The 20896-nt window shown below is 38.4% G+C and overlaps 2 protein-coding genes across 3 annotated transcripts in view; one reads left to right on the forward strand and one right to left on the reverse strand.

Moving 5' to 3' along the window:
* agps (alkylglycerone phosphate synthase) overlaps positions 1-4269 on the reverse strand; it is a 29654-nt gene extending 25385 nt beyond the window's left edge. For both annotated transcript variants that reach the window (XM_079254082.1, XM_079254081.1), the window contains exons 1-2: positions 4079-4269; positions 412-501 (exon numbers count right to left, since the gene is read on the reverse strand). In XM_079254082.1, coding sequence (XP_079110208.1) covers positions 412-501; positions 4079-4260 — 272 coding nt within the window. In that variant the 5' untranslated portion in view covers positions 4261-4269. The remainder of the gene's footprint in view (positions 1-411; positions 502-4078) is intronic.
* Positions 4270-11126: 6857 nt separating this feature from the next.
* Positions 11127-18294, forward strand: nfe2l2a (nfe2 like bZIP transcription factor 2a). The gene is made up of 5 exons (XM_079254083.1): positions 11127-11279; positions 14716-14979; positions 15258-15350; positions 15436-15621; positions 16707-18294. Exons 1-5 carry the CDS (start codon positions 11241-11243, stop codon positions 17973-17975), a joined length of 1851 nt encoding a protein of 616 aa, XP_079110209.1. The 5' UTR covers positions 11127-11240; the 3' UTR covers positions 17976-18294.
* The last annotated feature ends 2602 nt before the right edge of the window (positions 18295-20896 follow it).

Genomic DNA, 20896 nt, shown 5'->3' on the forward strand with positions numbered 1-20896 from the left:
CTTCAACACTTTGTGAATTTAATGCTTTCAGCAATCCTACAAAGATGCAATTATAAGCTGCCCAGAAATTCACATCTGTTAATGAGCAACAGAGTTTGGGAGGCTTAAAATCACAACCAGTGACCTTCTCAAATGACAATGAACAGTTTAAATGCCAACCACTAGGTGGCAGAAGCACCACATTGTTTTAAGTGTAGGAAGGGGACCGCAACTGATTTCCAAAAGCAGGGACCAAAGTAGGGACTGTAAAAGAGATCAATGCATAACTTCAGCTTTAAGTCACACAAACAGAATAATTTCTGCAGCTCAACACACCCTTAAACAAAGTCAAAAGGCATAAATATGACTAAAATCGTTCAATGACAAACAAGCAAGATTAAGCAGTGTCTCATGCTTGATCTTGCAGCTTACCTTTTGCCTGTAAATTCTGCTTGGCCTTTCTTGTTGAAGAGGAATTTCGAATCGCTGTATCCCCAGCCGTTCCATTTCATAATCTCCTGCCTGTGAAAAAACAAATATTGGAACAGGTTGGCACAACAGCTCAAACTCTTAAGCTTACACATGAAATAAAGGAGGTTGCAAAAACATGGTAAGGTGATTTCTGAGTGTCATGGCCTTATATGTTCTACTTTTGCCAATTGCCCCCCTTAATTTATGCTACCCTATCAAATTCCTGGCAACAATTCCCCACAAGACAAACTAGTAAAAAAAATAAAGGCATAATCCTTCCTGATGATCTTAAACTTCAAAATGATATTTTAAAATATTGGGACATACTGATAGAAAATTTAAGTCTTGAACTTCTATCAACTTATTTGCGCCCTTTTCATTTCATCAGGAGGGGCTTGCTGTGAGATGGCAAATTCACAGTGCAGGAGGCTGTAAACAGGCAAACCTAAAAAAACTCCCCGGGTGCCTATAAAACCAGAACACTTTACACATCGGCTTGCAACAGCAGCGCAGAAGCAACACAGTCAAACAGCATATCCATCCGTAGATGAAGCTGCCTGAGCCATTCTCCCACAATATCTTACCCTATTTTACATCCATAGCAATGAATGACATTCTTATCCACTGTCAGTTTAAATACTGTTCAGCTATTTATTACTTTGATGGCAGCTTGACATGAACAGTCACAAAATACACTCTTTGATGTAGGGAAAAAAATAAGCATACTGGGAAGTAACTAATGAATAATAAAGTTGTTCCTCGAATGTGAATTAGCTTGTTACACAAAGGGTGTAATTTCTTAAAACAAATTCTATTCTTCAATATGGCAATGGATGCTTTATTAGAATTAACATAATAAAGTACAAAGCAAATGTGATACGTAAAGAACTGCGGAAAAGAAAAAGAGATCAACAATGAATCAAAGGTCACTTGGGATGAGATACTTAAATAGTGGTATAAAGATTAAAACAGCTAAATTAGACTTTTTCATACAATGAATGACTGCAGAGAGTGACATAATGAGTCATACTCAAATTACAATAATAAAGCCTCATGCACTAGAGGTAGATTGTTATAACTGCTGAACTTACTGAGTAAACACTATTAATAAATGAGGGAAATGTCTGGCTGGGTCAGTGAGAAAAGACTTAACATTTCCATTCCAGACACCAACAAACCCACTTGGAGCTTTAGTGAGATTTGGTATAAAAGCACAGCGGAAAAGCGTGATGCATTTGTTCAAAGATGAGCTCTTTCCTGCTCTCAACTCAAGACTCCTCGAAAATACACACCAAATGTTTGTTGAAATGACATTTAGCCTGTGGTGTTCTTTTTGAGCTTTAGTCCTTGTATCCCCCAACCCCTTCCCTTTTCAAAAGTTTTAATGTTAGAAAGTTTTGTCGTGAGAATAAAAGTTGACAGATGGTGTGCAGATAGTGAAGCAAATGAGTGATTTAACATTTTGAGACATATAAATGAACTTTGCATGAGATAACTAGATTTAACAGAAAGAAATGAGAATGAGTGGAGTTTAGCAAAGTCATAATCACTCAAGAGAAATAAATCTATCAATCTATCTATACATATATATATATATATATATATATATATATATATATATATATATATATATATATGTATATGTATACGAACATTGTCTAAAACCAAAGATGGAAGCGTGATAATTATGCTGCTTTGAACAAAAACGCTGCATAAAAGCTGTGAATAATGTTACTGAGTCTCACAGGATCTGCATAATTGCACACATTATCTCTGGTATTACAAAGCAATTTAAAAGCAGAAAACTAGTCTCTGAAAGCCTAATGAATTATGGTTTTACAGACCACTGCGCATTTGCTATGTGCACTTAATAAACTGGTTGCTAAGCGTAGAGTATACATTAAAGGTTGCTTTTCATCAAAATGAAGATTTAAGTGATTAGAGGGGCACTTAGCAAGTGCACCCTCTGATGGATTCAATACCTTAATTCGGAATTTTTTTTTTTCTTGAGCTGGACCAAAATTTAATGGTCTCGTTTGCCCCAGCTCTTTCTCTGCTTAATTCAATGAAATGTGGCTTGGTAGCTCTAGCACACACTTGCTGCTAAACACATACGTTTTCATCAGCTTTCGCCTTGGCAGACGAAACATCCAATTAATACCGCATCAGCAGTGGTTATAGTACCTGAGGCTTGCTTAGGACTAAAACACATTATTTTAACTTGGACCTGGCACTACGTGGAAATCAAGATTTATGCTTTGAGGCATCTCAGTATGTTGCACAAATAGAACCACTGTCAGCAAAACTGCAAAAGCCCAATTAGGTATATCTGGTGGCTCTTGAAGTTATTGATGAAAAATAATCATTTTATTGTTACAGTGGGGTATTTATTTAGACTAAATATAACAAAATAACTTATGCACTTCAGTATTTCCCACTGGTAATTAAGTCCAATAAATTTGTCAAATGCCTATGCCCTGTGAAATTCTCTTATCACAAATCTCTGTTGTGATAACAGAAATGAAAAGTCTATCTTTGTTCAGTTATTCACCGTGTGCTATTAGCAGCTGACTTTTCTGAATTTCACCTTATTAATATCAAAGAACAAATCATACTAGAAGGCACAATGTTTTACAATACTATCAGTCTCAGGTTAAAGAAAAAAACAAGCAAACACGACGTGATCAATCTACCTGATGCAAACATGCATGTTTGTGGAAACTAACAACAGAGGTTCCTGCTGTTATTGAGGCTTAACACTAGATGTCAGCAGACTATGGTGGTATTTCCATATCAGGTACTGAGCTGACAATAGGTTGAAAGTCAGGCCACCAACTGTCCTGACCAATCAGATGAGCAGAGGAGACAGAAGTTTCATTGTTACATGACACTAACTGTTGTATGAGTCAATGTATATCTTTCCTCCTTCCTTTTTGTTTACTCGAATGTTCCGGGTTAAAAATGATCCAAAACGGTGATTCCGCCTACAAAGCCTGACGTGTCTCATAAAAAAGTGAAAGTTGTGAGAAGAAATAAATCCCCTCACTGTTCTATATTACTGGGAGATAATAAAAATAAATAAATAAATTTTTTAAAAAAAGGATAAGTCACATATATCGGTCAGATGTTGAAGAAATTATTTTTTTTTGGTTTTTTTTTTACATCAACGACAGCTTGATAAACTTTGAGTTAATTCCCACCACTCTGAGAGATCTTGTTTATTCTAGCATTACAAAACGCCAGGGGTGTAGCCATGACCACAGTTGGTTTATGCTTTTCTAACTTCAATGACAGAGAAAATATCGTATAATTTCAACTGTGTCCAATAATAGCTACACGAGGAACAAACTTTGAGAAAGTCCACCACGTCAAACTCCTCGCCGCACCCACTCCATTGCAAATGAATGGCTACTCTGTAGCAAAGAAATGTTAGCTAGCAAGCTAACTAAGATCCGTTTTAAACATGTCAACATTTGTTTTAGTTCGCAGAAAAAAAGAGGGAGCCAATGTGTTACATGTCACTCAATCGTCTTTTACTTCAGGTGATTACACCTGACTGATAGCTTAAATGACTAGCAAAAGCTACAGAGGATAAACTGTAGTGAACCGCTCCATCACATCCTTGTACCTCCTCCTGGGCACCGTCTTTTCCTCGCTGGAGACGTCTGGTTTGTCTCTCTGCGATTTACACTCCGCCGATACGATGGCTGTGTTACCGTCCACCGGTCTTTGTAAATGTCCAGAAATTATGCTGAGTCTGTGCTGTGCAATCCGGTGACTGCTGGAGCTGCCGCTGCTGTTCGACGCCATGCTGCTTCCGTGTTTGTGATGGGATGGAGCGGATCCATGAGCGGAGGTCGGAGGTGAACACGGTGACGACGCGCTGCCTTCACTGACTGTAGGAAATGTCGCTTCAAGCTACAGGAATTACAGTGAAGGGACGAATTTTATGAGTGGGAGATTTTTCTGGTAAGGTTTTAAAACAGAGAGCTGTGGTGACTCTTCGACATAATCTATGAGTCATTCCGTATGGAATTAACAAATCGTAAGTTTATGGTATGATGACTGTATTTAATGTAGAGGCAATGTAGAGGTGAAATTGTAAATCTGTTTATCAAGGCATCAATAGCATCATAATTTTAAAACTTAGATAGATTAGCATGCCAAAATATTGTAGGTCCTGAAACGTGAGTGACGTGAGCAGCATAAATATTTAGAAATTAAATATTAAAACATAATAATACAACAGGCTGACTCACCAGTTAATGGTTAGAAAACAAAACAGGTGAAGCTTTTAAGCTTCTTTCTTTTAGTAGTATTATTATTATTATAATCAATAAAAGAATTAGTGGACTAGTCCACTGAGTATACACGCCCCCTCCACCCACCCTCACCCTCCCAGCCTATCACAGTGTCAAACTAATATGGAAACACAGGAAATGAAGATATACAGCCATCCAGGGAATCAACACAATCTCAGTGATAGATGCAATCATGTCAAAGAGGCAAAAATACTGTTCTGTGACAGGAGTGGGCTTTACCCTCAAGAATTGGTGTCTTTTGAATGTCTTAAAGTCATAGGATGTGTGCATGGTTTTAGGTCAGGGCAAATATGAGAGAAATGTACTTCTGCCTGTAATTATGGAAGGGTACATAATTAAAGTGTTACAGCTTAAAGTTTTTCCCTTTTTAAAAATAAGTTTTGCACATATTTGTGCTTCAGATATGTCTTTGTTATGACTAACTGTTAGCACTTGAATGCATCATTTTACACGTTTCCCGGCATGCCTTACAATATAGGCTTTTGGCTGTAGGCTGTCTTTTTACTGTGTGGATTATTCAACAGCTTATCAAGTTTAGGAAGACAACGTATTAAATAGGCAAAGTTTACCTATAGTTAACTATGAGTAATGTAGGGCAATGGAAACATTCAGGTAATAAAACCTAAATAATTAGTTTATTAGGTGATTCCTGCTGCACTATGACAGTGTAAAAATGTGTAAGATTTGTGATTTTGTAGTAAAAATAAAGTATTTGGAAACGGTATCACAATGCTGTTTACCTTTCTGCCTCACCTCCAGTCAGTCACCTGACCAGCGTGACTAGTGTTTCCATATGGCACACAGCCCTGCCTTTTAAGTAATGCTTTAAACATAAGGTTACAGCGCATAAATGATGACCAACTGCATTGTGGAACAAAATTAAACCATGATACAAAGAAAGAAAGAAAGGGGTCAGATACTTGACACTGACAAAAACTTTATTTGAAAAAACTTAACATTTGTGAACAGAATAATGCATCTTGCTGGAAAGTGAGCAATCCAAATGTTTGAAGCTTTATTCCAAGGTTAAAGTATTAACTCCCAAAACAAAGTTCTGTAATGCACTGACTGCAGGCAATTAGAGTCTAAGTGTATCACAGAACTTTATTTGGAAAGCCACAGTGCCACCTCACAGGTTTGTTCTTGTGTGGAACCTTATCCTCCTCATGACTAGGTGCTCCTTCAGCCTGCAGCCAGGTATAAAAAGAAGGGGAAAACAAGACAGCCATATTAACTCGATAAAATTCAGTTCCCAATAACTAAGGCAGACAAAATAGCTAGTTTTATTTGATGAACTATATCGAAGACACAGATGCTTGATTGGGCCAACAGAAACTCTTGCTGTGCAGTAGGTCCTCGGAGTCACCCAGGCAAACCAGACCTAGTGGAGTTTTTAAACAGCTCTGAAGAAATAATTGATTGGCTTAATATCATCTGGGTATGTGCAATACAGGATCGTAAAGTAGTCCCCCCCCCCCCAAAATGATCCTGAAAGGCATTTACTTACCTTCTCAAGCTTGACCATCTGGTTGGTTGCAGAAGTACACATGTTAGCCAATCTCTACTTTGTCTAACACGTATAAAGTTTACAGTTCTAGTGATGTCTTTATGAGGATTATTAAATTTCTCAATCAATGTGTTACCAATTCAACCTGTTGAGCTTTAACAACTTTCAACTAAACAGGCCAAAGAGGATGAACTATTCGCTCAGCGATGCAGAAAGATATGACACCATTAAAGACTGTAAAGAAAGCCAGCTGAGCACTAGAGTATTAAGTTATGTTAGTATATTATCTGATAGGTTTGGCACTTTATCAACAATCAACTGACAGCAACTTTAGCCAAGCCAAAATAGTATAACAAAATAGAGACTTTTCTAAGCCAACATCTTGACAATGGTTTTCTAAAGAAATATAATAAAGACAAGCTCAGTTCTGCAAGTCGTACTGTACCTGGTATAGGTAGACGTAAGGGACCAGCTGCAATCCAACACGAGGGGCAAGGAGTCTAGATCTTTTTAAAAAGAAAAGAAGAAGAAGAAGAAAAAAGCACAAAAGCGAATAGAGACGTTGCAGCCTATGGCTTTAGATTTACATGCAAATGCATGTTTTCATTGCGGTTGATGTCCCTCTGCGGACTTTCAGCGCTCGTAAGGTGACTACCGCCGCTTTTACCTTTTCTTCCCCCAGTGCTGAGCAATACACTATATGCAGCTGGAAGAATGTCGACGTGGAGCTGCCAAACGTGAACGCGTGTTCATGAACGCGCACCGAGGAAAAATGGGCTTTTTAGTGTAATTTCACGCAGTGGCACAGTGAGCTGCACTTCAGTGCGAAGTTCTTTACAGATAGGTGCTAAAGCCAGGACTAAGTCTGTCTTGTTACCCCGACATATTTCTAAAGCTACTTAATTACGTCTCGATCTGACCTCTTAGGAAGACGATTCAGACTAGTTCAAATGGAATTGACTGTCAGGATCTTTGCTTTCTAACTTGCTTCCCACATGTCTTGTAATAAATGGCGAGAACATTTAAAGTCTGCCACAAAGGTAAAACCTACTTTGTAGTCTGTCTTTCCCCAGTGTGGAAAAAAAGTAGATTCTCTTTGGAAAAAGTGCAGTAATCCACAAGTTAAAGATTCATAATCAGATTTTGATTTATTTAATCAACAAAATTAGTTCAAAATGAGTGGTTCTACAAAATGTCTGCTATCAGACAAATCCTGTAGTCAGAAACTATGTGAGAGTATGACATTTATGCTGCACTGTTAAATCTATGGAACCAACGATGGAGAAAATATCAGACATCATCTTTAGCAGTGGCAATATCACAGATAGATGAATAATTTTAATGCAAACTGAAGTGATAATGACATCCACAGGATGCTTGAATAAATGTATCTGCAAAATTCTCCTATAATGTAAGAAAAATAAAACTCTTATTCCAGGGAAATCCCTTTCCATCATATATTGATATTTTTACTGATTATGTCTAAAGAAAATAAAAATTGCCCACTGTTTGAAATTCCCTAATGTTCTATAGATAAGTGTAACCATCAACCAAATTTGACATGTAGTGGACTTGAAAATAAATGTTCTTTTGTATTAAGAAGAAAATAGCAGGAAGTGGAATTACTTGGTAAAAAAAAAAGACCCTACTTCAACACTGTATGGCACTAAATGATTTTCTGTCTCATTCATGAACCTGCATAATGTGAGTTTAATACAATTAAACATATACTGTATTATGAGTGCATGGATAAATTATGACCCTGTGGTGGACTAGTGACCTGTTCGTGGTGTTACCCCCATCCCTTACCTAACAGATGAATAGATGGATAAGTTATCCATGCCAGTGGAAAGTAAAAGTGCATAACATATTGTAAACACCAATGTGCCAGTAACTTCAAGTTTCTATTAAAATCTAACTTACATGCTATAGAAATAGTCCTTTTTGTTTGTTTTTTTTAAAAGAAAAAATAAACAAATAAAATATACCAACAAACTTATGAAATTGTTTCTTACATTTGCCTAATGTCTATTACATTATAACTGAATGGTCACAGTCAAAGACTTTTATGTCTTGTATTATCAGCTTCAGTTTGTTTATATGCACTACATTACATAAAGTTGTTTGTTTCAGGTCTGAAACTCAAAACCAAACATTTCAGAACAGGGGAAATGTACAGCTCATAATGAAATAAAAAGTAAGAAAAAATATTAAGAATGTCTCTTTCTCAAAAAAAAACAAAAAACAAAAAACATGTTAACAAGTGCTTAAATGATTTGGTGCAAAGATAGCATTTAAAAATATTTCTCACAGACTCAAAAGGGTTTGCACATTTCTCAATGTTCATGGCCGCATAATATAAAAGTTGTAAAGTTATAAAAGCATAATATAAAGGTCTAGTAGTCTGAAGTATTTCAGTGTAAAGAAGGTAAGGAATAAATTTAGACTGGACACCTGTGATCTTAGATCTTAGACCACTCTGTATCAAGAACTGTCATTCATTAATAGCTAATATAAACATATTAGATAAGTGCGAGAATCTTTTGTCAAGCACTTGAGAACAGATTTACATTCACAACTATTGCTCAAAACTCTACTGTGCAATAAAGAAACCTTATGTTTAATCATGTCTTGTGTGTGGATTCTTCTGGGGCGGATTATCACACAATGGAAAGTTGTATTGTTATCAGACCAATCGGCATTCAACATCAATCGGATTTTGATTGAGATATAAACTTACAAGAATTTCAAAACAATGACTGAAGATTCTCCACTTCCCAAAGCCTTGTGTTTTGAGGGGAGTTTACATGCAATGAATGTATGAATATTCAGTTAGAATATTAATTCAATTTTTTTAAATCCATCCCAATTCCAAAAACTCAGCATTCAATAATGTGAAAATCTCTAATTCCATTAACAATAGTATAATGGGCATTGTTTGTTTTGAAAGTGAGACTATTTAATATTTTATTAAAAACATTACCTTGAATTCAGTTCAACAGCAGCAACACATCACATAAAGGTTGTTGCTGTAAGAAGCAACTATTTTAACTTAGGTTAATGGTAGCTGGTCAGAATTACAACTGGGTACATAAAAAACAGAACATTAGCGAATCTCGTAAGCAAATTTGAGCAGGGGGTCAGCAATCTGAAACAAATGGATTGCACAAATTGATTAGCTATGTCTGAATAATGTTCCTACGTGGGAAACTGGAAACATAAACTCTTCCATCACTTGCAGTATGTGATATGACAGATCAAGAGGATCTGGACACATCTCTTTATGTTAAAGATGAGGCTGAAAATCTGCACTGGATCACTTTGAAGTTTGGGCCCATAGACAGTGCTGCATTTAATCAAACATGATTCCATTTTGGAAATCCCTGCATGGACTCAGAAACACCTCCAGAAATAATATGCTCTGAACACAGTTTGCTGTCATGCAAGTTAAAACGTTACCATACAAAGAGGCACATGTCTCTGGACCAAAGGTCACTTTAAATCGACTGAGACAAAGAGGACAACTATTCTGTTCTCAACCTATTGAGATTTAAAATCTTCCAGAATAGAAAGGAGGAAGCATCCATCTTATTATCAGCAGGTTATCAATTTTATATTCAGGAGCCTGAATTTCTGGAGGTATGGAGTTGCATGGGTGTCATGGAAAGGCACTATCAATGCTTAAAAGGTTTATACAGGTTTTAGAGCAACATATACTCCCAACCAGATGGCATCTTTTTCAGGAAAGATCTTGCATATTTCAGAAAGACAATACTAAACCGCACAATGCATGACAACAGCATGACTTCAATACTGCAACAGTATTCCTCTAATGAAGTTCCAGCAACTGGTCTCCTCAGCTTCCAGATATTTAAAGACAGTTATTAAAAGGAAGGAGGATGCTATATGTTGGTGATGGTGGAGTCACAATTTTTTTATGTGTTCCCATCAAGTTCCGGATTAACTAATATTTTATTCAAATTTGTAAAATATCTCATTTGCAATATTGCATATGCTTTGTTTGTGTTATGGCCAACATTGCATATTCTTTGTAAATAAGATTTTGGTTCATGAAATTTACATTTCTTTGCTTTTTGTTTGTATTTACATTTTACAGTCTCTCACTGAAAATGAAAACTACAGTCTATAATCACCTTCAATTATTCCAGCCGCAATTATGATACATCTGTATATTAAAACACCTAATTATCTGGGGGGAAAAAATGAGAAGTGTATTACACGACACCTAAAATTGGGTACTAGTTAAAATGATTTCCATATTAATTTGTCTTGGTAAAATATACTGTTTACATTTCATTACATTGATCCTGGTTTCAAATGATATGCACTGACTGCACCTAATGTCTGACTTCTCTACTCTTGGGGTTTGCAAAGTCCCAATGAGTGCCACGGGACATCAGGGCCCCAGGGCCTCTAGCGCCCATGGTTCCCGTATCCAGCAGGGGGCGCTATGCACCAAATTAACTTGTGCAACGACAACGTTGAATAATAGATGAAGTACATTCACATAACCCCCTCTTTTAGGAATTTGCATGAAGAAAAAACTTAAATCATGGGCTTTTAATAATAGAAAATTGTGACTATTTATATTTAAATTGCTTTCAGCACGTTGAAATGCACCTAAATATGTTGTGTAACAAATACTGTGGTGCGCCGTCGCTTGTATTTGCGCATGCGCACAGAGTCCTCATCTCCAGCCCCATAGGCCACCATGAGTGGGACGATCCCGGCGCCGCCGCTCGGTGGGCGGGCCAACATTTCCGTAACTCACTGAGCTGGTGGAAGCAATATTTCCCGAAACTCAGCTGCTACTGTGACGGACTGTATTGGCTTCGGACCACTCGCCATTTTAATCAGCCTTTTTTTTTTTTTTGGGCTAAAACGCATTTATCAGTCAGAAGGCGTTCATTTATTTGTTTCTAACAGCAGGAAAACTCTCCATGATGATGGAAATGGAGGTGTTACGCTCCAGTCAACAGGTAAATATGATTTTTTAAGAAGTGATCGCATGATGAAATAAACATTGACACTTCCCCCCTTACACAATCAATGGCAGCGGACTTCAGTTACACTTTTCTGTATAACAATTAAAATAGATCACACATCATAACAGTTAAATTATAACGAAGTTAATACTTTATAATGTTAAAATAGAAGCTCGCGTTGACATCAGTGGTAACTCCGTTAAATCAGAAACACTGAGGTTTCTGCAAGTCATTGGCTTGTGACGTTTTTCCTTAACAGGAAATTAAATCGACTTTAAACACATTGTTCCTGTTGTGGACGATTTCCCCCACAAATTTCTGGCAAATAGCTTTAAAAAATCCAATTTGCATCCCGAGTGAGTTGAAGTTTGGTAAATAAAAAACCTGGACTCTCGAACCTTTTCTCATAACAGCGCACCTCCTCCTCCACCCCTCCTACAAGCATGTGATCCCATATCTGATCGAAAAAGGCTTCTTCTTACCACCATGAAGGTTTAAAAAATAACCCATAGTTTATTCTTTATGTTATTTTTTAACTGTTTGTCAGTCTGTTTGGTCACGTGTCAAGCCCAAGAACTCAGACTTGTCTGGACATGTTTACCCCGATACGCTAATTGCTAATTTGTCCTTTTGAATCTAATTTTGCTGTTTGGTTAAAATTGTCTTGAGAAAAGGTCAGGGGCTGACTGACAAGGTCTTTAAGGGGTGTTTTGGAACACGTGTAGCCTTATTTCATCATTCCTGGTGTGGGTTGGATATCTACTGAATTGTGATGAAAGAGAGTGTAATAAACCACCAGAGTTTGAGCCCCTTTTTGGCTATTGCTTTTAGTTGTTTAAAGGTGAATAGACAAAACTGCCAACAAACATATGTAGTGTTTGGTAAGGCCTTAAAGTATTAGACAGGCTTGCTTTGGAAAATATTTTCTTTGTTATATATTTATTATTATTATTACTATTATTATTATTATTATTGTTATTATTATTATTATTATTATTGAATAGATGTTCTGTGCACTTAGTCTCCATTTCAGAATGACGGCATATTGGTTTTATTCATATCCAGTCTATTGTTTTGGTAGACATGTCTGGGAGATTGAAGTAGTTCCCTTAGCTAGTTTCATTGTTCTGGTGCCAGTCCTGGTCTTGTGACATATCTGTTGCCATCAGTGTGTCTTTAAAAGAAAAATGACAAAACAACATAAAGATAAACCTTTAAAACCTTTTGCATGGATTATATTTTACTGCTTTGATAACATGGTATTAAGTGATGTTATAGTTTCAGAAACAGTGAGTTTGTTTCCACGCTGCAAGGCCTTTGTAAGATGTTTTTTTCTTTAGGGACTTGGGAGACTTGTCTGACTGGCTTACAAGGTGTGCCCAACAGACAAGAAAGTTTTTTATTTTAAGTTTGGAAAACATTGGTGACTTCAAGTTTGTCTTCAGACATCCCACAGAGACATTTTTAGGGGACTTCCTCATTCCTGTGGAGGCCATAATTTGTGGTAGCGTGCTCACCTTTCAGCTGGGGGAGTGTGATTTATAGTTGGCCGCTTCTGTAATATGTAATCCTTTAGTGGTCAGGCTCCTGATGCAACACTGAAGCAAAGAGGGTTAGTGGGTTTCTTATTTTGCAACACTACAGTCAGAGATTGTTTCAACAATGTCCAAAAATAAATATACAGGTAAATGGTTGCATGCTTGCCGCTTTTAATTGTTTGAGAGTTTATGCCTGTAACATTTTACCATCATAAAAAAATAGAGTAATGATTAATATACAACTGACAGTGTATTTAAAAAACTTTCACATCCTCTTTATTGTACATTGTTTTCTTCTGTCTGCTTCATGTTCCTTTGGTTCCCTTTTGGTTTTTTCGAAGTTTGCTGTGACCTAGTAGCTGAACATTATGAAGCCCAGCTCACAAGTTATGTTTATAACCAAATCTGAGGAAGAAATTTAAGTCACATGCTCAGTTGGTTTCATGCGAACCAGTATCTTGGGTTTATGCAACATCCTCAGGCCTTGTGAAACTGTTTCCTTCTGTAAATAAACCATGCCGAAAAACCCAAGTAGAGTACAACATAATTTATCTTTCACAGTGTTGTTTAAAAAGGCTAATAACATTCAGTTCATGAGGGGAAATCTACAGGAAGCAGTATGAAAATATCCCCGTTGCTGATGTACTGGGCCTTCTTTTCTGTGTTTAAAGCAGCCTAAAGCTTAATGTGTAAATAAGGGTAGGAAAGTGTCACTGTGCAAATTTCAGTTGCGATCAGGGATCAGTAGACATCGTTATCTTCTTGAAGACATAACAAGGAAGAATATAAACAATGTTTGTAGTCTCAACCCACAACAGATCTACTGCCTTAAATTCCAAATTTTATTTGTTGTCCACTTTTCATATTGTAAAATGATCTATAAAAGCCCTCAAAGAGCGCACACCTCTGCCAAGCAGCACATTTCCACTATATTGTAATTTCCAACCTGTTCCCATTTTACTCTTAGACTCAGTTTAGTTCAGTTGATATATTTAGATACATTGTTAATGAATCCACAGTATTTTTGTTGTATTGTGGTGTTTGTTTCATGTTTATATCTTATTTTATTTCTGTTGCAGTGATGAAAATTCCTCTTTTTTTCTGTTCTGGGTCATAGTATCCATAATTTTGCTGGGATCCAGATTTAACTTTGATATCTTGCTAAACCTGTTGTGAACTGTGTATTATTGGCCAAGCACCCTGACCATTTATTGTGGTGTTATAGGCATATATACTGAACATGGCGCTATCACCCAATGATAGAGGATCCATTAGAAACATTTCTGGATGCAAATGGTGATCATAATCACTTCCAATATTTAATGGATTTAAGTTAGATCAAGACCCATTCTCAGAAACAAATACAAACCTGTCCAGTAGTTTTTGCATAAAGTTGCTAAAAAAAACCACAAACATAAATGCTGGCAAAACATAACCTCCTTGGCAGAATCAATAATCACATCACACATACTCCAAGTACAATATTCTAATAATACTTTCAATATCCAGATTTTATAAATGGAGATCAAGAGTGTTAGAAGTTTCAAAGCTAATCTGGATCTAGACAATCATTTAAAACCATTACTAGACTATTTAACAGCTTGAATGTGATAGGAGTTAACACCTCAGTATAGTCAGATGTGTAAGTATCATGTATAAGGTTCTGCTGGTGCATGGTGTCAACACGGGAAACAGAGAAGTACATTTATTATTCATTCTGCTTCTCCCCCTTGACATTAGCGGCAGTGTTGTTGTCAGTGAGGAGATACAGAGGGACAGGGTGTGGCAGGTGCAACAGCCGTTCTTGGTCCAGTACTGATTATATTTTCACTGCAGGACTGCTGCATGCGAGCTCACAACTCTCTAAGGCAATCTGTGGTTGTCTTTTTCAGGACATGGATCTGATTGACATACTGTGGAAGCAGGACATCGATCTGGGCGCCAGGCGCGAGGTGTTTGACTACAACCACCGTCAGAAAGAGCATGAGTTGCAAAGGCAGCGGGAGCTGGAAGAAGAGAAAAGGCTCCACTTAATGCAGGAGCAAGAAAAGGCCCTGTTGGCACAACTACAGCTAGATGAGGAGACGGGAGAATACATCCCACGCCCGCCACCCAGCAACCCCCTGTCGACTGTCACACCCCTGGAGGTTACTCAGGTACAAGCACATGCCATCATTACTCATGTCAGAAGTGGAACACTCCCACTTCATTTGATAGGCTCTGGTTGTGTTGTGGCCAGGTAACCACCGCAGCTAATATAATTACAGACACACAAGTGGGTCTGTCTTTTTGCATGTGTGTACTGTGCTCCACAGAGACCTCCGCTCTGTAACAGCAAAATCCAATTGTTTTTTTTTTTTTATAAAGGATGGCTTCATGACAACGGATGCTAAGTTATATAATATAACAGCTAGGACTTAAACTTCTGTTGCAGAATGCCGACTTCACAGAGGAGACTGCTAATGGCATGTCATTGGATGAATGTTTGCAGCTTCTGGCAGAGACATTTCATGTAGAGGAACCCGAGGTAAGAATATCGACTCATGTATGAACCACAAAAGAAAAGCTCAAAGCAGGATGTCTGTAGATGATCTATGCGCTTTTCCTCACAGAATACTTCGGTTTGCCTGGACACACCTGCCGTTCCAGTGCCTGCCAGTGTCAACATCATGATGTCCCCCGAGCAGCCAGCTCTGTCTCCAGCCTCTGCCTCCTCAGATCAGCTGACAATGCCACAGAAAATGTCTCCAGATTTGGAGCAAGCCTGGATGGAGCTTTTGTCCCTCCCTGAGCTGCAGGTATAATAAATGAATTCTACTGCCTCAGTGGCCTGGCAGTCTGCATTGTGGAACAAATACCCAATGAATGCATATATAGCAGGAGCCCGGGGACAAATGCTTCTTTTGTTTGCACCGTGGCAGTGGGATTCTGGTTTATATGAGATAGGTGTGCACAGCTCATTCCACTTTCATTGTTGAGCAGTTTAAAGCAGAGATAAGCGCTTAAGGTGAATTGCTATTCATATTGTTCGTACCCACTATGTACATGTTGTAGAACTAGCAGACATCTTGTTCTGAGGGGGCGTGGCAGGTTTTAAAACCTTTGCCCAAAGACTGAAAGGTAAAGATTTGTGTAGGTTTTTTTTTTCAGTAGCTGCACCTCATATTTGCATTAGATTATGGGTGGAGTGGTTTAACATTTGTTGCCTTGACCTGTCACTGACTAGACTGGACCACAAGTCTGATAATAAAATAGTACTGACCTGACAGGCTGCTGATAAGACTCACAAAGCAGAAATGAAAGCAGACTTTTAGTTTCTGCTTTTGAAAACTGCATTGTGGTCGACATAGATTTGGTTATGACCGCTTTAAGTTGGGAGAATTAAATAAATGGCTGTGTTTTTGGTATTGGAAATCGCAGTAGCAAATCTTACACTACATCTAGCTCTACCAGCATGTATCAGTGAAACAGAAGTCAGCTGGAACAGCTACACGGTCTGGTGGCCAAGGCCTTGCCAACACAAAAAACCTGTTTACTGGAGTTAAAAAGGACAGAATGTACTTCTTCCTCTACTCTGAATTTATTTCAGCACATTTATTGTAGTTGCTGGAGGTCATTGATGGTCATAATATCTCTTAGAAGTTATGCTGTTTTTCAAAATTTCAATGTGACATAGATTGCATTTAGGAAACTACAGTAAATTTAAGGAGCACTCTGCTGCAAATCTATTTACAGAAAAAGATAAAAGAAATCCCATCTTTATTCATTATTACTACCAATCACTGTATTTCACACTTTGGAAATAAGTTTTATTCTCAAACTAAAACTGTTGTCTTTATTGTAGTTTTTAAAATAATTGCTTGTTTTTTTTTTTGTCTTATAGCAATGTCTGAGCATGCAAATGGAGGACACACTGGAGACCACAACATATCCTCTTCCAAACAGTTCTGAAGTGCAGAATCCAAACTACTCAAACCATCAACTAATCCAAAGTGCAACTTTTTACCCCATGACCAATGTCGCAGATGTGAAAACAAACAATTTAAATGATGACCATGCAGAGTTTATGAATACATTTGATGGCTCAGTTTCCAGTATGGTTCCATCTGGTGATCTTGGCCACATGAAGGTCGAGGCCCCTCAGATAAATGGAAACTACAGTGCAGATGTTTTCTGTGACATTTTTTATTCCAACTCTGTGTTGGAAGAAAGCAGTGGTAAACATGGCCTGGAAAAAAATAAAAGTATGTCCGACATCCCAAACAATGCCCCCTTTACACCCATGGACCTTTACAACCTGTCACCTGGAGATGTGCTCGAAAGAGAGAAACAAAATCTCACAGCAGAACTTCCAGACTCAGATTCAGGAATCTCAACCAATGCAAGTCCAAATGCTAGTTCGCCTGGCAAATCTATGTATGGAGGCAGTAACAGTGATTCAGACATGGAAGACATGGACACCAACCCTGGGAGTGCAGAATCCGACTACTCCGAGATGTTTTCGTTAAATTTCCAACCTGATGGTCTTGAGCTATTAGTGCCGATATCAGCGTCATCTGAGCAGCCTGAGCAGCTGGAGAAGAAACTTAAACAACACAACATAGATCCAGCACAAGAGAGTGGACACAACAACACTCCCTTCACCAAAGACAAACCAAAGAAACGCTCTGACGTACGTCTCTCCAGAGACGAGCAGAGGGCCAAGGCCCTCAAAATCCCTTTCACAGTCAGCATGATTATCAATCTACCAGTCGATGACTTCAATGAGATGATGTCAAAGCACCAACTGAATGAGGCCCAGCTGGCCCTGGTCCGTGACATACGTCGCCGTGGCAAGAACAAGGTAGCCGCTCAGAACTGCCGCAAACGCAAGATGGAGAACATAATAGGTCTGGAGAGTGACCTGGACTCACTGAAAGAAGAAAAGGAGCGCCTGCTGAGCGAGAAGTGCAAGAATATGACTGACCTGAAGGAGATGAAGCGGCAGCTCAGCAGCTTGTACCTGGAGGTCTTTGGCATGTTGAGAGACGAGAAGGGGAACTCGTACTCACCGTCGGAATACTCCCTCCAGCAGTCAACTGAAGGCAGCATCTTTCTTGTTCCCCGTATCAAAAAGACTTTTAAGAGCGAAGCCAGCCACTCATCTTTGTAATGTGGTACTACCATCATAGGATACTATGCAATAACTTTGTAGTCACTCAGCTTTAAGTTTTAGCAGCCAGGCAGAACTATTGTATAGTTTTTGCTTACTCCTCTTGAATGTTGTGATATTTTTGATATTTTACTTTTTCTTTTTGTACTCTATCCCCACAGATTCTTTAACCAATAATTTGTACATATAAACATCATCTGCTTTTGAGATAAGAATGTTACTGTATATGTATATATTGTATATATCATATTTCTGTATGTTAATGATTGTTTCAATCATTACTTCTTTTATAACTTCCCTTGATTCGCTGCCTATTTTTATTTTTATCTCGTCTTCTATGCTTTTCAATAAACTGTTCATATAACTAAGTATACGGATTCCTTTTTTTTTCTGAAAAACACAACATTGTGTGTTTTACTGTGGCCACAACCCAAATGATTGATGCCAGATGGATCTATATAGTCTAAAGAGAAGTTGCATAACTCCCCACATGTTGAAGCCAGTAATATATCCAAAGGCTTTTCCAAAAGAATTACAACCCAGTAAATAAATTGGAACCTGTAAAGCAACAAAACCGTCACCAGTTTTAATCACGTTCATAATCCGCTTCTCTTTTATTAGAGCAAGCCTGTTTGTATAGTAAACTTAATCTTTTAAATCTGTGAAGACTGGCAGAAGAATTTACACCCACCACATTTATTATATCACGCAACAAAGACGACAATTGTTTGGCTCCAACAGAGTATACTCAGAATGAACCATACATGCCATTTTCACAATGGTGCACTGGACTAATAATCAAAGCTTAAAGCCCCACGTCATCAATACCGCCTCCGCACACACTTTCACGCAACCTTTGATCACCAAGCCCATTTTCTGCAGGCAGCATACTAGTGGAAAAGGTAACATCAAGGACATCTGTTATGTAAATCACACAAAGTAAATCATTAAACTTGACTAATAGGAGGTACACTAAATGATATAATTAGGCCTGAGCACCTTGGCGGTGCGAAGGCCTATTGTAATTGCAGCGTTTCTTATTATTATTTTTATTCGGACACTTTGCGTGCTTTTTTGGAGGCCTGAACGTGCTCGAAAACTCACCAAATTTTGCATACCCCGCCAAGGGAATGCGAAAAATTTGATATTTTGAGGTGCTCGTGACCGTTCGGGCGAAGCTGAATGAGAGCGCCACCTTTTTTAGGTGCCCCTCCACTGCATGTTATTAATCTTTATGAAAATTCATACACAAGATCTACATGCTAGGGCGAACAAAAAATCCTCTTAATGTCATGGTGAAATGTCGACAGGAAGGCGGCCATTTTAGGTCAAAGTCAATATTTTGGCGTTTTAGCACCTCGCATTTTAACGAACTCGTCCTAGAGCTTTTATCCCACTGAGCCATAAATTGCTCAGGATGTTCAGGAGGCATGTGTGATTAAATGTTGTGTTATTTTTTTTAATTAGGAGACTTAGTTTACGAGGGGCGGGGCCTCAAAGTTTGATGTCTCGCCATGAAAAATTAAACGGATATAACTCCCACATAACGCAACATTTCTGCACCAAATTTGCTAGATATGATGGCAGTCCCCTCCTACAGAGTTCTATATGTCAATATTTTGATTATGAAATAGCCACGCCCCCTGGAGGTCAAAAGTGTTGTTTTTTGCTCACACACCCATAACTCTGGCTTGGTGGACACCACATGGCCCATATTCACTCAGGCATCACAAAACATGTTGGTGAAGAGATCTGGTAAAGGACGTTGCTCTACGCTGCAAGGCGTGCCCGTGACGCCATGGCGAAGTTCCATGCGGCGGCGTGACATCATAAATCACTATAAAATTGTCAATTTTGATCTGATCACCCTAAAACTTATAGGGATTAATAAGGGATCAGTCCTGAACAGATTAATGTGACCATTGCTGGTGTAGACCTAAGCCCCGCCCACTTACAACAGGAAGTGGTTTTTTCCACGTTTGAGGGTCATGCTTCTAAGCAAATGGTCCCAAACACTTGAGACTCCTCCAAAACATGTCAAACCCTTTCATGATGCCACAATAAAAACCTCAAGTCGCTACGCTAAACGGGACATGGCGAATGGCGGTCCAACGCCATGAAACAGGAAGTACCTGTGACCAAGCCATGGAACCTTGGACCGCCACCAAACTTGCCATGACTGATGACAGTAAGGCCCTGAACTAAGCCCCATTGAAACATTATGGAATAAATGGAGCATGTCTCCATAGCGCCCCCTACAAAATTTCAATCAATCAGCCCCGCCCACTACATGGACTGACATGGATAAAATTCAGCACAGTTGGAGAACCTGCCAGTACCTTCAAAAAAGTCTCTTGGACATATGGGCTAAATTCAACAGGAAGTCGGCCATTTTGAAAAAGGTGCCATTTTTGGGGTCATTTCTTTGCCATGCATTTTAAACAACTCCTCCTAGGGATATTGTCCAACTGACACCCAACTTGCACAGGATGCTCAGGAGGCATGTGTGATTTAAAGTTGTGTTATTTCTTCTAATAGAAGATTTAGTTTAGGAGCGGCGGGCCCTCAAAGTTTAATGTCTCATTAACAAAGACTTAATGATAAAACTCCCACATAAAACAACATATCAGCACAGGAATCGCCACATTTGATGCCAATCCCATGATGAACAAAATATTCAATGCAATAATACCACTATGAATTAGCCCCACCCCCTTGGCAACAACAAGTGTCTGATATCATGAACCAGGAAGTACCTGTAACAAAGCCATGAAACCTTTGATTTTCACCATACTTGCCATGAGTCATGACAGTTATGTCCTTAATAGAGTAAAATTACAACATAGTGGAAAAGATAGTAAATGGATCCATAGCGCCCCCTACAATATTTTAATCATTTTGCCCCTCCCACTACATTGACT

Source organism: Telmatherina bonti, assembly GCF_933228915.1.
Source record: "Telmatherina bonti genome assembly, chromosome: 15".
NCBI classification, from domain to species: Eukaryota; Metazoa; Chordata; class Actinopteri; order Atheriniformes; family Telmatherinidae; genus Telmatherina; species Telmatherina bonti.